The 16652-nt window shown below is 45.5% G+C and overlaps 2 protein-coding genes and 1 pseudogene across 4 annotated transcripts in view; 1 reads left to right on the forward strand and 2 right to left on the reverse strand.

Moving 5' to 3' along the window:
* LOC131239260 (sucrose nonfermenting 4-like protein) overlaps positions 1-282 on the forward strand; it is a 40376-nt gene extending 40094 nt beyond the window's left edge. For both annotated transcript variants that reach the window (XM_058236867.1, XM_058236868.1), the window contains one exon: positions 100-282. In XM_058236867.1, coding sequence (XP_058092850.1) covers positions 100-191 — 92 coding nt within the window. In that variant the 3' untranslated portion in view covers positions 192-282. The remainder of the gene's footprint in view (positions 1-99) is intronic.
* Positions 52-9376, reverse strand: LOC131239259 (U-box domain-containing protein 44-like). 2 transcript variants are annotated; one of them, XM_058236865.1, is made up of 4 exons: positions 9222-9376; positions 3885-5692; positions 2450-2747; positions 52-2111 (listed from the first exon to the last, which is right to left on the reverse strand). In XM_058236865.1, exons 2-4 carry the CDS (start codon positions 5562-5564, stop codon positions 547-549), a joined length of 3543 nt encoding a protein of 1180 aa, XP_058092848.1. In that variant the 5' UTR covers positions 5565-5692; positions 9222-9376; the 3' UTR covers positions 52-546. The 2 variants fall into 2 exon arrangements, with proteins under 2 accessions (XP_058092848.1, XP_058092849.1); XM_058236866.1 differs by lacking the exon at positions 9222-9376 and adding an exon at positions 6024-6149 and having other exon boundaries at positions 3885-5964.
* A 3974-nt stretch (positions 9377-13350) lies between these two features.
* Positions 13351-15869, reverse strand: LOC131241393 (pentatricopeptide repeat-containing protein At5g61800-like; annotated as a pseudogene).
* Positions 15870-16652: the final 783 nt, after the last annotated feature.

Here is a 16652-nt window from a genome sequence, read left to right on the forward strand (position 1 = left end):
GCAAATTTTTTTATTTTTTTGGGGCTTCTTTTAATGTGTTATAGAAAGCAGTATTTGAGCCTTTTGTATTAAAAAATAACCTCTGCTCCCATTTTTCAGCGGTGCGGCGGCTCATTGTCATCGAAGCTGGCAGCAATCGTGTACAAGGAATAATCTCATTGAGAGACATATTTAACTTTCTCCTCGGCTGAAAAAAGCAGAAAAAAGCTCCCCTGTACATCCCCCACTGATATTCAATTTTTGTCCATCTTCTTTGATTCTAATAAATCATAAATATTAAGCGATTAATCTGTCCACATTCATCTTTATTCTATCCGTGGTCTCCCATTTGCAAAATGCCTGATGGAAATTGATAGGTACCACAGAACCAGGACATCAAAACACATCTCCAGACCAGTCTGGAGTGTTAGGGCCTTGGGAATCCTTTTAGTTGTCCAATAACCTTGGCAGGCAGTCGATGTCAGGGTTAAAAAAAACCATGACCCATCACTCGACTGCTATCAGGGCCAAACACAAACCCGCCGCCAATGTCAGGTGGCGGGAAATTCAGAAGAAGGAAGACTGCTTTGAGATGACTTCATTATGACTGAGCACCAATGCAGCCTTCTTCTTGAGTGTGTCGTCCAGGAGGAGTTGCATGAGGATCCTCTCCGAGCGGCGAAACTGTTGCCCTGTGATCTTCACGTGCTTGGAGATCTTTTCGAAGAGGTCGAGGGCCTTGTCCTTGGCGGATATGGGTCCCCTCTCCAGCAGGTCGTGAATGGCTTCCACACCTTGGTTGTCAACGATCACTGCAGCCGCACTTGAGATAGTTGTGTCATCCTTGAGCAGGGTCTCGAGGGCCAGGATGGCAGCCTCAGCAGCTTCCATCTCTCTCAGCATCTGCACCAGTGGCCTTACTGCGTCCACCCTGACAAGGCAGAAGGTGTGCCTGGATGAACAGGCAGAGCCATGGATGGAGCAGGGGCTCCATTGCCATTCCATGGATGAGGAGCAGCACCAAGACATGCTGGGCAGGAGTTTCCTCAGCCATGGCATCGGCTCTGAGTCAGCTGGTGTCATGGACATGGCAGCTGCATCTGCTGTTGATGGGATGGTGGATTGGGATAGGTGGGCCAAGGCAATTGCGGTCCTCTTCTTCGCCACTGAGCTGCCAGTAGATAGCATGCGGACAAGCAATGGGTACAGCTCAAGCTCACCCAGTTGCTTCCGAATCTCAGGTTTGTTGGGTTTTGTGAAACGTACGAGTGCTGCTAGAGCGTTCTCCAGCAGCAGCCTATCTGGGGTGGTAAAAAATGCCTCGATTCCTTCATCTGCAGCGCAGATCACCTCATGAATGGTTTTCAGGGTTTCAGACTTGCAGAGTATATTGTCAATAGCATCATCATCAGCAGGAAGCAGGCCGATGATTCCAGCAGCAATGGACTTGTTGTGAACCTCTGGTGAACTGATGAAGATGGTTACTAGTGTGTTGACTGCAGACTCCCTCGTGGGTGGTGGTGGAAGTGGGATTCCAGCTGGATGGTGTTCAGCCATGCAGTGTAGGAGTTTAAGTGCCTGTTGGCTGATGTCTACGTGGTTCCCATTTAGGGAAGAATAGAGTTGGGCCACAGCGTTATCATCCGACCGTAGCTGGTCACATGCCATCTCAGATATATTGCAGATTGCTAGTAGTAGGTGCAGGAACTGGGCCTGAATTTGAGGAGTGGAAGATGCTGCGAGGTGCAGGAAGACGCTGATATTGTGCTGTGATTGCAGTTCCTCCATGTTTGGATTGCTGTGAAAATCAGAGAGCTGGCTGGATTCTACCATGGGGGTGAGGATCCCTGCGGCCATGTTCTGCCAGTGAGAGTTGGAGCTAGGGTTGGAAATTAGATTTAACAAGGCTGGGATTGTAGCAGGTTCCGCCAGAAACTGGTTTGCCATCTCCGGATGGTTGGAGAGCTTCTTGATGCACTCGAGACATGCAGTTTTGTGGGCAGGAGAGCTTGAAGAGAGCACCTGAATGAGAGTGCTGATGAATTGCTTGTGCTCCAAGGCCTTCACGCTGTTGGCATTCAGCTGCATCTTTGTGAGGGCTGTGGCCATTGAAGTTTGGGTCTCGAGAGAACCTGTAGAGAAGAAGAGACAGATAGTGCAAATTTCAGGAGAAATAGCAAAGATTTTTAGACGCGCACTAGCGGATGCTAAAAACAAGTGCCAACATGTATGCGAGATCTGAGTGATTCATCGGGTCAGCGATGGCCCAAATGTAAGGAAGGACATGTATGTTTAGCAAAAGGATTAAGCGCCTGTCTGGATTTAACTTACTAGTGTTGGCCCACCTGATGAGTGGTTGAGTTCGTTTTTAGGTAGGATAGTGTGACTAAAGGGTATTTCAGAAGGAATGGCCTGGATCTTGCATGCATGTTCTAGCAAGTATTCGTGAGTTTGCATGCTTTCTTGTTACCTTGGTTGAAGTGATCGATGAACGGTTGGAAGTGGCCGGCTTCGGCCATCTTGATGATGAAATGGGCGTTGGATGAAAGGTTCTCCAGCACCAGCCGGGATCTACTGGATATGTCAGGTTTGGGATTTTGAAGCAGAGTGACCAAGAAAGCAATGCTGTCTTTGGCATTACCTATTTCCTGGATGAGCTCTTCTTTCTCTGACAGCGCTTGTAAGAGCCTTACGGCATCAGGTTCCACTTCGCCCCTGCCGATCTGCTTTACAATGCAACGGATGGCTCCAGCTCCGACAATGGCTTCCTATGAATTGTTAGAATATTTAGTTGAATCAATTAGATTATTAAAAATTAAAAACCAAGAAGAAAATAAAAGATATAGAAAACTTATAGAGTTGAGTCGAGGCGTGACGTGAGTCACTTGACTTGAAATCGAATTTGTCCTCTTGGGCGTGTCCCAATTGCAATAAGTTTTCAAAGCAATCAACTTCTAAGATACAACGAATATGACTCGGTTTCAACGGTGCACTCATTTATAAGTGGGCTCGGATCACTTACAGTTTGACCTGAAAACGAACTTAATAACAAAAAACTCATAAAATAGAAAAGGAAGAGAGTTTTTTGTTCACAGGAGAGTAGAAATGATTTGTATGTGTGTGTGTGTGTTTCTTTTTTGGTTTAAAATGAAATGAAAGTTCTTATATAAACAGTGAAGTGGTGCATTAAGCACCCCTTCGAAAGTGCTTGGTCCATTGGATTTAAATCCAATAGGTGCGACCAACCAGCAATCATATCTCTCTATTTTAAAACAAAAAGACCCAAGTACAAGTATACTTTTGTACAAAATAAAGTCTCACGAGTACTCAAATATACACCTGCATTGCCGATCCAACCTATCACGCATGCGCACATGGACTCAGGTTGGTACATGCGTGTGTAGTCAATTGCATAGATTATAGCTATTAGCGTAACCTTTCATATAACAATTTACATGCTTCCTTAATGGGTTTCAAGCCCTAATGCAAAAAGCCTATATTATATACCAGAAAATTTTCTTGGGCAAATCTTAAGTGGAACTAAACCCATAAATTTCAAATTTAGAGGGAAAATACGATATGGAATGCCCCCAAAGAACGTACCCTTAGTTTAATTGGAAAAGAGAGGTAACCGACCCACTCAAAAAGGTGGGGGCACATCATCTCTGTGCCGGGGCCCACAAAACAGGCCAATCTGGTAATCAGGTTAGCCGTTCACTGAAATTGAGTTTCATTCCCTGTGCAGCCCACCTGAAACCTGTCACGGCATGATTTTCAGGTCACAGCACACACACATATGGTGGGGCGGCCCTCCAAATGGACAGACTCGATCTTACTAGCACTGAGTGGTGTGAAGATTTCTCATAAGAATAAGAGATGTGATGCAGCCCAGGCTTTCTGTTTACCTTGTTATCGTCGCTGTGATTGGCAAGGTAGCAGAGGCATTTAAGAGCTGCCTTGCTGTTTCCGCTCCCACTGGCTTTGATCGACTCTACAATCTTAGGAACGAGTCCTCTTTCTGTAACTTCCGATCTGCAGCGGGCCATTGCCATCAGAAATTGCAGCTCCTCTAAGCCTTGATTCGTAGCTTGTGTGTCGTTGGAGGTGAGAGCAGATACTGCAGTCTGTAGCTTTGAGTCCAGATTCTTTAGCTTCCACTCCTCTATTGATCTGCGTAGAGAGATGTTTGGCGTTAGCACCCTAGAAGGGAGCTCCTGTTCGCACGTTGGGCAGGATCTCCCCCCTCTTTCAAAATGCTCCTGAATTGCCCTTCTCTCAAAGCTATGTCCGCAGACGATGGCCACTGGATCCTCCATCACCTCCTCGCATAACTGGCACATGAGCGGGCGGATTGGGTCATGTCGGTTTGTGCTGGTTCGAGAATCTTGTCGGTCAGGGTGATTTGGGTCCTGCCCATTCGCAGCTGTAAGCTCATCTTGCGTGCGAACTGCGTCTTGCCTGTTTGTAGTGCTCTGCTCATCTTGTGCACCTTGGCGAACTCGGTCTTGCCTGTTTGTAGTGGTCGGCTCGTCTTGTGCGCCTGGGCGAACAACTGGGTCTTGCCTGTTTGTAGCAGTAAGCTCATCTCGTGTGCCCTGATGAACGGGCTCTTGCTTGATTGTAGCCGTAGGCTCAACTTGCGTGCCCAGGTGAACTGGATCTTGCCTGTTTGTAGCAGTTCCCTCGTCTCGTGCACATTGGTGAATTGGGTGTTGCTTGTCTGGGGGAAGTGGGCCTTTATTGTTTGTAGCATTTCGCTCATATTGTTCCTTGTGGCTAGTTGGGTCTTGACCATATGAAGTGGTCGGATCATTTCGTGGGCTTGAGCGCATTGGGTGTTGCTGATATGCGGTGAACCGCTCGTCTGGCAGGCACGGCTCCACTTCCGAGCTGTGCAAGAACTGCATCAGTTGAGACAGCTGAAGCTCCTCACCCTGCTTCTGAGGCTTCATATCTTCCTTTAGCAGATCCGGTTCCCTCTGTTTTGGTGAAGCATTCTGCCTCGCTCCAACTGCTTCCGCAATCTTCTGCAGGAGCTGGATGTTGAGGGCCTGGCTACTGCCGCTCTTGGTCATTGTTTTCTCAATTTCCGAGATGATTGCTTCGGCAGTGGCTGCAGACCTGAACTCCAATGACTGCAGATCGTTGAGAATCCGGTCAGTCTTGGATTTCACTTCGAGGGTTGTATTGAGATTGGATACGCCGAGGAGTGAGACCGTCTCGGCGATCTCATTGGCCGTGCGCCGCATCTGCGCGAGCACATCACCAGGGTTCAGCAAGAGGCTGAGACTGCTCCCGGACTCGCACCTTTTAATGATCTCGCATGCTTCTCTAACCTGAGAATCCAGTTTCTGCAACGTGGCCTTTGCGGGTCCCTGCCCGATCCGGTCCTCGACCCTCTGGGCATGCAGCGATTTGAGTAGGATGTTTATATCGGTCACGTACTTGGAGAATTGCCTGGAGCTCTCCTTGTCGATCATCACGTCTCTGGCGTTGGAGTCGGCATTCATCACCTTGGCAACGAAAAGGTCGCACAGGTTCTGTAACGCGGCCTCCAGGACATTCTTCTCATCGATAAGGGCCATTTCTGCAGGCTCTTACATTCCCCCGTTGAAGCGCTCCGCCACCGTCGACTGAGAAAATGCAGTCCGAAGATTGCCCGGATACTACGGGAGATTCGAGGGCCTAATCCGTCGGGTCTCGAACCTGGGATCTGCAACGGGCCAATCAAGAATCAGAACGACGGCAGCCATTGAAATGTCTGTGCAGATTCTAATAAAGGGGACGCGGATTTCCTGCCGGTCGCGATTGCTTGCGACCCCCTTCCTGCGACTAGGGATGTTTGCGATAAATCCACACCGTCCGTCCGGACACGGTTTGGCGGGGACGCGGATTGCGTCCTACCCCCGCCCGTCTTTAGCCACGAACGGGCAGTTACGTGGGCCGGCCCACCGTGATGTATCTGCTAATCCACGCCGTCCATACCTACTCTCACATCATTTTAAGTCATGTGAACGAAAATGAGGTAGATCCAACGCCCATACCTACTCTCACATCATTTTAAGTCATGTGAACGAAAATGAGGTAGATCCAACGCTCAAGTGGACCCTACCAAATAATATGCTTGGGTTGCATTAAATGCTCAAAACATCGCAGGGAGGTTGCATTAAATGCGAGAGTCATATATGGTGTGGTCAACTTTAGCGTTGGATCTGCCTCATTTTTGTTTTCATGTCTTAAAATGACGTGAGAGAAAGAATGGACGGCGTGGATTAGCAGATACGTCACGGTGAGCCCGCCTACAGAACTGCCCGTTCGTGGATAAAGACGGGCGGGGGTAGGATGCAATCCGCGTCCGTTCGGCGGATGTCAAAGGACGCGGATTAAATACTGGAAGGTTGAGTAGCGAGACTCTCTATTGAAGTGACGTCACCAAGTCCTGTAGACCCACTATGATGTATGTGCGGTATCCACAACGTCCATTCATTTGGAGATATTATTTTAAGGCAGGACCCGGAGAACAAGGCAGATCCAAAGTTTTAGTGGAACCCACCACAGAAAACAGTGGGGAGGTTGATCCCACCATTGAAACCTTCCTAACGCCCACCATGATGTTTTTTCGAAATCTAAACTGTTCAAAAGTTAACAAAGACAAATAAGGGAAAACACAAATATCAGCTTGATCGAAAACTTTTTTAGCCTTTAGAAGTTTTTAATGGTGTCGTCACTCTCCCCAGTGTTTTCTGTGGTGGGGTCCACTGGAGCTTTGGATGTGACTCATTCTTTGGATCTTACTCTAAAATGATCTCTTCAGATGGATGGACGGCGTGGATACAAAACATACATCATGGTGGGGCCCACAAAACTTGGTGACGTCACTTCAGTAGCAGTCTCGCTATTCAACCTGTCAGTAGCAAATCCGCGCCCGATGTCAAAGCTCTGTGGGCCCCACCAGGATGCACGTGTTTCAACTACGCCGCCCGTCCATTTTCCCGGCTGATTTTAGAACACGAGCCTAAAGCCTTCGTAAGGTCGTTCCCATTGGGATGAACTGGAACACAAACATATTAGCCTCATCAAAAACTTCTGTTGCCCCTTGAATCTTTCAACGGTGGGCGTTCAATCGCCTCTGTTTATTATTGTCGGGCCCTCCTGAGGTTTGGATCTGCCTCATTTTTTTGGATTCATGTTCCAGCATAAGCTGTCAAAACGGTTGGATGAGGCAGATTTCTCGCAAACATCACAGTTGGCCCCACTTAGCTGGGAACGGATTGGCCAATAGCTGGTGGTCGGTGCTCTGTGGTCTCCACCATGACGTATGTGTTTCATCCATGCCGTCCATATATTTTTTTCAGATCATTTTAAGTATGGGGCAAAAAATTAAGTATATCCTAATCTCATGTGGACCACATGATAGGAAACAGTGTTGAATGAGTGTCGGCCATTAAAAACCTTATGGGGGCCATCAAAAGTTTTTGATCAAGCTGATTTTTGTTTTTTCCCTTCATCCTGGCCTGTATGACCTAACCAATAGATTAGATGTCAAATAAACAGTACATTGGGCCTTAGGAGGATTTTAATGGTGGATATCCAATTGTTATTGTTTTACTGTGGTGTGGTCCACCTGAGATTTATATCCCTCTCATTTTTGGGATCAATCTATAAAATTAACTTTAAAAATGGATGAACAGACTGGATGAAATACATACGTCATGGTGGGGCCAAAAGAGCACCGACCAGCAGCCACTGGGCCGCTGGCAGGGGGAGTAGCCAATCCGTTTCCCACTTAGCTACTGAACCGGCAGGACCTTCCTGTCAGCACGGGTAAGAGGCAAGCCTCGTGATGTATTCTGTGGCCCCTTCATTATGTATTTATTTTATCCACACCGTCCATACATTTTGGATCATTATCTAAGGTCTTGACCCAAAAAATGAGGTACATCCGATTCTAATGTGGACCGCATCACCATTTAAAACTTCCTAGGGCCCACTATAATGTTTATTTGCCATCCAAACTGTTTGTTAGGTCACACAGACCTGGATGAAGAGAAAGCACAAACATAGGCCCGATCCAAAACTTTTGAGGGCCCAAGAAGACTTTAATGGTGGGGTCCACCTGAGATTTGTGGTGTCGTCCACCTGAGATTTTTATCTGCCTTATTTTGGGGGACATAAACTAAAGAGCTGGAAAATGGATGGACGGTGTGGATAAAATACATCCATCAAGGTGGGGCCCACATAGCACCATCCGCCGTGTCAGTTTGCATTCTTCGTCAGTGGTCTTTGGTTCCAGTCAACTCTTAAACTTAGTAATAATAATAATAATAAAATATAAAATAAAAAATCCTAAGTGGATGGGAATGGTTGAGGACGCGGATTGCTTCACACCCTTCAGGCACGGACTCGGTCCCAGAAGGGGCTCTGTGGGTTCCACAGTGGTGTATGTGCTTTATCTACGCCGTCCATCCATTAAAAAAAAAATCATTTTAAAGCTTGAACCCAAAAAGGAGGCAGACCCAAGCCTCAAGCGGGCCACACCACGAGAAATAGTGGGGTCGAATGCCTGGCGTTGAAAATTCTTGGGGACCACAGAAGTTTTTCTTCAAACTTATATTTGTGTTTATCCTTCATTCAGGTACGTGACCTTATGAACAGGTTGGATGGCCAATAAACATTACAGTGGGCCCTAGAAAGGTTTCAAAGGTGGTATCATTATCACCATTGCTTCCTCTGGTGTCCTATTTAGCCTTGGATCTAACTAGGTTTTGGATTCATGCCTTAAAATGGTCAATTAAAATGGATGGACGGCGTGGATAAATCAAATACATCACAGTGGGCCTTACAGAGCCCATGTTAGGACCGAGTCCGTCCTGGCAGGGTAGGACGCAATCCGCGTCCAATGGTTCAGTGGTCTGCCGTGAATTGTAGCCCACTGCTCTTGCACCATACATGGACCCACACTTGGCAATCAGAACCGTTCATCTGGTGGACCCACTGCGGATGGTGTAAGTTGTGAGAATTGCAGGGGCCAGACGATCCTAACCGTCCAATAAGTGGACTCAGGCTCCTTGTCCATGAGCCGTTAGCATTTCTAAATATGTGTATGTCGTGGGGCCGAGTGTATCGTCCATGCGGTGGGCTGTCCACAGTGGGGGCCCATGCATGGTGGGGCCCAACATGAACTACAATTTAGGCCACACTATCAATCCTATGAGAAATGAAAGGTTGAGAAATCAGCTTACTCAGTACGAACGAAGAACCGCGGCCCGGACATTCATCACCGATCTTGATTAACGGCCAGAAAATCTGATCATCGCAGTAGAGAGAGAGAGAGAGAGAGAGAGAGAGAGAGAGAGAGAGAGGTTTTTTGGTTTGGGAGAGATTGGTAATGTATTTTGATTACTTACGACAATAGAAATTTCTGCGAATGTATCGAGGGGAGGAAAGAGGAGGTACGGTCGTTGTCATCACGCCTGTGGACCCCCACTCTTTCAATGGATGGAATGCTCAGTAACGCTTGCCTGCTTCGCATCTTGTATCTACCCAGGGTTAACTTTCTCTGACGTGGGCAAACGGTTTGACTTGCATGAAATCCACACCGTCCATCAGGTAGACAACCCCTTTTTTAGTCTAGGTAATTAAAATAAGGAAAAACACAGATATCGGCTTAGATCCAAAAACTACTATTGGCCCAAGAAGTTTTCAACGGTAGGTGTTCAATTTCCACTATTTCCTGTGGTATTCTTCACTTGAGATCTTTGTATCTTATTCAAAAAATCTCATGCCCTAAAATGAGCTAGAAAAACGAATGTACGGCATGGAACGCACAAATCACGGTGGGCCGATGACCACGGAGGTCGGTGGTAGCTAGGTAACTACGCAATCCGCTTCGCAGCACGAGTTAATGGGATGTCAGGTGGAGCCCACCGTTGTGTTTATAAGAAATCCACACCGTCCATCCGTTTTGAGAGATCATTTTTGCACATATGACCAAAATTTAGGTGGATCCAAAACTCAAATGGGTCGCACGAGAGGAAACAGTGGGGTCTCAATGACCACCGTTTGAAACATTCGTACGTCCGAAAAGTTTCATATCAAGCTAAGTTTTCGGTGTTTTAGCTTCATCCCAGTTGGAGTGACCTTATAAACGGTTTGGATGGCATATAAACATCAAGGGAGATCCGAGGAAGGTTTCAACGTTGGAAACTCTTTCTTCAGTTTCCCTTTCGTATGTACGCCTTGATTTTTGCAACCTCCTGATTTTTTTAATTCCGTGTACTGAAATTTAAAAAATATCACAAACATCACGGTGGACCCCACCTAGCAATAACATCCCAAACGCAGGAACTTCCAGCCAAAGGCCTTGGAAGGAAATCTACGTCCAGCCTTTTGGGGACACGAAATTCCATCGTGAACGCAAAGCGGATAAAGCCCAGGAACCAAACACACGGGAAGGCGGTTCTTTTGCTTGAGCCCACACCACACGCACCTCTGTTTTTTACACTTTGGTAGGCGACCTCCTTACACGTTAGCTGCACGTCCTCCAAATACACGTGGTGGGGATAGCATTCTGTCGTCCACTCCTCAACTGGGCCACACGTGAAAAAGCCTGTCGTCCCTCAAAGTGCAACCCAAAGCTGATAACACACTAGCCCCACCCCATCGACTGCCCTTTACTCGGTTGAGATGAATAAGGCCACCGATCTGAGTACATCAAACAAGTTTCTGCTACTCAGATGTTAAGATCGTTTAACCCATCTGATCTTGGTAGGATGACCTCTATCTATCAGGAATCCAACGGTTTAGAACGTTTTGAGTCGATGACATGTACAAATTTTTGAATGCCCACGTATCCACCTAGTGAGTGTAGATTGGGTTGATTTTTGCACCAACTAGTCCTTATGAAGGGGCCCACCTCTTGAAAGAGTTCGAATCTCACAAGCATGGCAGGTTAGAGTTTATCTAAGTGGTCAGACATGATCATGTCTTTTTATATATATATATACACCGCCCTGAATTATGATTTGGGAGAAAATGATACATGGGTCCGTTGAACAAATGAGCTATTTGATGCTCTGGCAGGACACAACACTTGATACTCGGATGCAAAAAATTGAACAAGTGCTATATATTACTCAACTTAGTCCGTCGGCAATTTCTAATTTCGATCAAACCATTAATCGTCCACCAATCAGCTATTCAAAATGTTAGGTTGGTGTAATTTTGGATTTATGAACCATCTAAATTGGACCCAACATTCAGACAGTTTAATCTGCTTTCATTTATGCCACGTGTACAAAATTCCAGCGTGTCAACATTCACACTCCGGCGGAGTATCATTACGAAAGTTTTCCATAGATATCAGTCACATTCACATCTGAAAGCGATCGATATCAACTCTTAACCGGATTGTGAGCGCGACTTTTCCAAAGTGCGCTTAAGAGCAAAATTTTGTATGGTTGGCATTTCATTTGAAGAAAAACTTCGATGCTCAACCAGAATATGATGGATGGAAATTTCTAAGAAATTGCATACATGCTCTCACTAATCAAATGAAGCCGTCTAAATTACGAGTACCCTCCTCTGTTTGACTATCAGATTTTTTTATTTTTTTTTCACACACGCACATACCCACACACGCACGCAGTAGTGAAATTTCACCACCTATGGGTACTCGAACCCTTGACCCGATGTTGAAACTCCTGAGAGTCTACCACCCGAGTAAGAGTAAGGACCCAGTTTGACTATCAGATTGGTTGACATTTATTGAATTGAATGAAAAAAAAGACCCAACAGACTTATTTCAACAAACAGGTGTCCATGCATTAAAGGTAAGGATTTTTCAGAGAATCTTATTTTGGAGGATAACTTAGCAACAGTGGATCCAGGTCCTTTGGTGAAATCCTCTAGTTGTTTGGCAGCATAAAGTAATCGGGAGTTTCAAATCTGGGTTTGAAATAGAAGGTAAGAGCTTGGATTACACCTAAAATCCTTTCAATAGTTACATGTGTAACATGTGTATCACCAGACTATTATTCTATCAGGCATATGACTCACTAATGATATCCAAAAAATAAATAAATTATCAATTGCATCACTATAATTACTTTAATATGATTATCAACATTGTCCATGTAAATCAACGGTTAAAAATCGTTGGCTAGTCACTGTGCTTGTGGCCCATCCAAGATTTGAAATTTCATCATTTTCGGACAAATCATATATTTCGATAGGCTTATTAACCATTGTGTCAAACATTACATGCATCCCTAATTAGATATATTAAAGTTGATTTAGTAGTTAAATTCAAACCCCTGTTAATATATACCATGCATAGCTACTTTTGGATTAATGTTGATTCCAAATATAAGTGCCAAACGCAATAGGATGATTTCAAATCCTGGGGGTTTAAAATCAAGGGGTTCCAAATCCATGCTCCCAAACATGCCCAATTTATCCATTTAATTTGAGTTAATATATTACACATGTACCATTTCTAAGTGCCTGATTATCAAGCCTCTTACACAGGCAAAGTATCAAATAACCCCTTGAATCTTCCTACAGAGTCCGTTCTTGTGGAAAGCTTGCTTGGATTAGCCGTTCCATTGAGTCAAAACCATATTTTAAAGATGAACCAGTGATCTAGTGATCTGAGTGTAATACCCTATGGGTCCCATCGTGATGTTTGTGTAAAATCCACTCCATTAATCAGTTGAAACCTCTCATCTTATCTGTAAATAAGATCGGTACAAAATTTAGGTAGGTCACACCACACGAACAACTTGATTTATGGGGAATTAATGCTCACCACGAAAAACAATGGGAAATTAATGCTCACCATTTTTTGGACTAGGCTGATATTTTTATTTTCCCTTTATCCTTGTGGGAATGAGTTTATGAATGAGTTGGGTAGTATATAATCATAACGGTAGGCCCCATGAAGGTGTTAGTCATGGGCGTTTCCATCTCTACTATTTCCCATGATGTGGCCCACTTGAGTCTTGGATCTGCCTAATTTTTGGTTTCATGACCTAATATAAGCTGTATAAACTGCTGGATGGAGTGGATGTCATGCACAGAGCTTTTGGTCACATAGGCTCCTGTAATACAGGGTCCTTGGAAATTCGTATCCACCCAACTCTACTTGGACCCATGAGATGGTGAGGAAACTCATGCAATTGTGAGGTAATAGGGGAATGATCTCATCTATTTGAACGCAAGTGTGCAGCCCACCGTAATGTGTAAGTGCCATCCTACCCATCCATTAGATGTGCCCTCATGTTAGGACTCAATTCCAAAATTTAGCTTGATCCATAACTCTGGAGACCCATAAGAAAGAGAACAGACCCATAAGAAAGAGAACAAACGTGGGCGCCCATTGGGGAAGGTGGCCTACTAGAGAAATTTTCAGATGCATTTGTGGCCCACCGTTGTTGTGTATAACCTGTTGATGCAGAAATTTGGTCAATCCAGCCTCATCTCTTGTAAGCTACCGAGTACCTGCAGTTAATGGAGAACAAGAGAATGCACTGAGAGCACTGGTTAAGGCCGAAAACCATCCTATGCCCAAGTCAAGCGTATTAACTCACAGTTGGTGTAGTAGAATCCTTATATTTGTGTGTATCTTATTCCATGGAGAGGGTCTCATACATTTGTTGGAGCGAGGGTCTCATACATATGTTTAGCTCCATTTTACAAATAGCATATCCCGTCCAAACTAGTCATATGGGACCCACGAGGATGAAGGGACACCACAAAACTCAGGTGGGCCACACCGCATGAATATGTGGGTTTTAGGTGTGATAATACGTTGCTCCATTGGTGTGTCCCACCTTGGTTTCGCACCGGTATGATTAGTGTGATGTAGGATGAAGTGAGGAGGTGAAACACATGCACGGTTGGGTCTCAGGTTCTTAAAACCATGGTCCATGTTGGTATAAAGTCCTAGTGGCACTGACACACATGAGCCCATCCTGGTCAATGCCAACACAAGACTTCTTTATGCAGCTCAAGGTGGGGGCCAGATTGAGTCTGAGTGGAGCCTATAAAACCAACCTTGGCTCAGATGGTGTATAAAATCAATGAAGCATCAAACTTGGAATTTCAGGGAGAAGTACAAGTGGGCCCCACTGTTCCTGACCATGGCCTAAAAGTCTTTGATATTAATGGTATAACTTTAGTGCAAGATGGATCATGGTTGGACCCTTAGATCACCACTTTGGACGGCTGAGATAGCATGATTGTGGATGAAGTATGACCCATTTGAATGTAACAAACCTCAATGTCTAATGGCATGCTTCCACGTGTTGTTTTGCAATCCCATCCAACACCCAACAGATCTCATCAATTGAGGGTGCCACCTCTCCCCTGTCACAAACTCATGATCCACACCATCCATTTGAATCCAACTACACCCAAGACTCTTCCTCACTCTCCTCACATACATCGACGTCCTCATCCTATCCACATTTTCCCACCTCCTTGCCTTAGAATAGACGTTGACCATGATGGAGTAGGTCCCACCACCATCAGGGGCTAGTTCCATCCAGCAACAATCTCAGATACCTCAACATTCCCATGTATCCTGCACTCCCCTAGCAGACCCCCCCACACATACACATCACCCTCCATTGGCATGCTCTCTATCATCTCCACCGCTTCTTCGATCAGCCCAACCCGCCCAAGCAGATCAGCCATGCACCCATAATGGCTTAGACCACGACGAACATTGTACATGCTTTCCATCTCATCGAACAATTGCCACGCATGTTCGACCAGGCCCGCGTGGCTACATCCCACCAAAACAACTAAGAACGTGACCTCATCTGGCTTGATCCCCATGTCCTGCATTTTCATGAAGAGTTCGAGTGACCGCTGGTCGTGCCCGTGCATGGCCAGACTAGCGATCATTACATTCCATGTGAAGATATTCTTGTCATGGCTCGATTCAAAGATGTACGTCGCAATGCCAATGCACCCACATCTCGCATACATGTCGACCAGGCCTGTGGACAGGAACACATTGGGCAGGATTCTAGTTCGTCTGATGTGATCATGGATGGTCATTCCCTTATCTAACATGCCCAACTGTGCGCATGCAGAGATCGCACTGACTAATGCAACCTTGTCAGGGCGCACCCCCAGATCGAGCATTTCATCAAATAGTTGTATTCCTTCGTTGCAGCGGCCCACCCAGGTGTACCCCACCAGGAGGGTGCCGCATGAAACAGAGTATCTAACGGGCATTTCATCGAATATTGCACGTGCAATGTCCACCTCCCGGGCCTCAACGTACCCTGCGATTAATGTGTTATAAGACACGATGTCCTGCTACCGGCCCTCGTCGAACACCTGGCTCGCCTCATCCATCAAATCCGAGTCCAAGTAGGCCTGGATCAATGCATTCATCATGTAAATGTGGTCGCCGAAGCCGAATTTCAACCCTTGAGCGTGGACGGAACGTGTGGTCGAGGGCGTGCCGAGGCGGGTGCACGTTTTGAGCACAAAGGGGTAGGTGTGAAAGTTAGGTGGCAGACATAGACGCGCATTTCAACAAACAGGAGGAGTGCGGATTGTGGGGAGGAGAGGAGGGTGTGGGCCTGGATGATGGTATTGTAAGCGAAGGTGGATGGGGTTGGGATTTGATGGAAGATGGAGTTGGCATAGTGAATGGACAGTGATGATGGAGCGTTGTGGACCGTTAAAGAGTAGAAGATTTTGGCAAGTACGAATGAAGGGTTGAGGGAAATGAGTCCTTGTGTGATGGTTTGCGCGTGGGCTTGTTTTAGCTGTTGGAGAGTCTTGCACTGGTTGATAATCAAGAATTTTGGGTGTGTAGCGATTGGCATTTTGTATGGTAAGAGAAACACGTGCTAATGCATTGCATGTGTGAAAGATGGATATCGTTCATTGGGTGAACATGCTCGCATTTTGTATGGAATGAGAAACACGTGCTAATGCATTACATGTGTGAAAGATGGATATCGTTCATTGGGTGAACATGCTCGGTTGCCAACGGGATAAACATGCTCGGTTGCCAAAAATAGGATTCATTGGGTGAACATATGTATATGTGAAAAGAGAAAGGAATCACCTACAACCCATTGTTTCATCCCTTCTGTATTTCTTTCGCCCCTTTTGTGAGTTGAGCTCTGCACTAAGCTTGATAGGGTCATGAGGGCAGCGCCCCCTTGCTTGGGGTTCAAGGGTATAGCCCCCAATACAGATGACAATTTCATAATTTCACATGAAATTTCATGTAAACCCTTATTCATTTAAAATAATATATACTCTGTTGTTGAAAAAGAGAGAAAAATAGTCATCATTGTATTGAGAGCTGCTTCAATTTTTTACCTTTGAATATAATGGATTGGTGTGAATCTGCGAACACGTCAAAAAAGAGCCACCTAAATATCTGTAGTGTGGTTTGGCTATTTATTTTTTATTTTTTTCTACTTTCTTTTAATTCCGATATTGTTATGCCTGTGATTGATAAAGGATCTTTCTCCCAACAGTTGGATCATGGAGGTTCATCTCCAGAAAATGGGTATATGATTGTTAGTCAATGAATCACGCAATCATCTAGTAAATCCTTGCTGATGTCTTCAAGTTAGATAGTGGCACACAAATGGAAAATCAAGATGCGTGCAGAACCCACGACACGTTGTGACATT

This window comes from Magnolia sinica, chromosome 3 (genome assembly GCF_029962835.1).
Source record: "Magnolia sinica isolate HGM2019 chromosome 3, MsV1, whole genome shotgun sequence".
Lineage (NCBI taxonomy): Eukaryota > Viridiplantae > Streptophyta > Magnoliopsida > Magnoliales > Magnoliaceae > Magnolia > Magnolia sinica.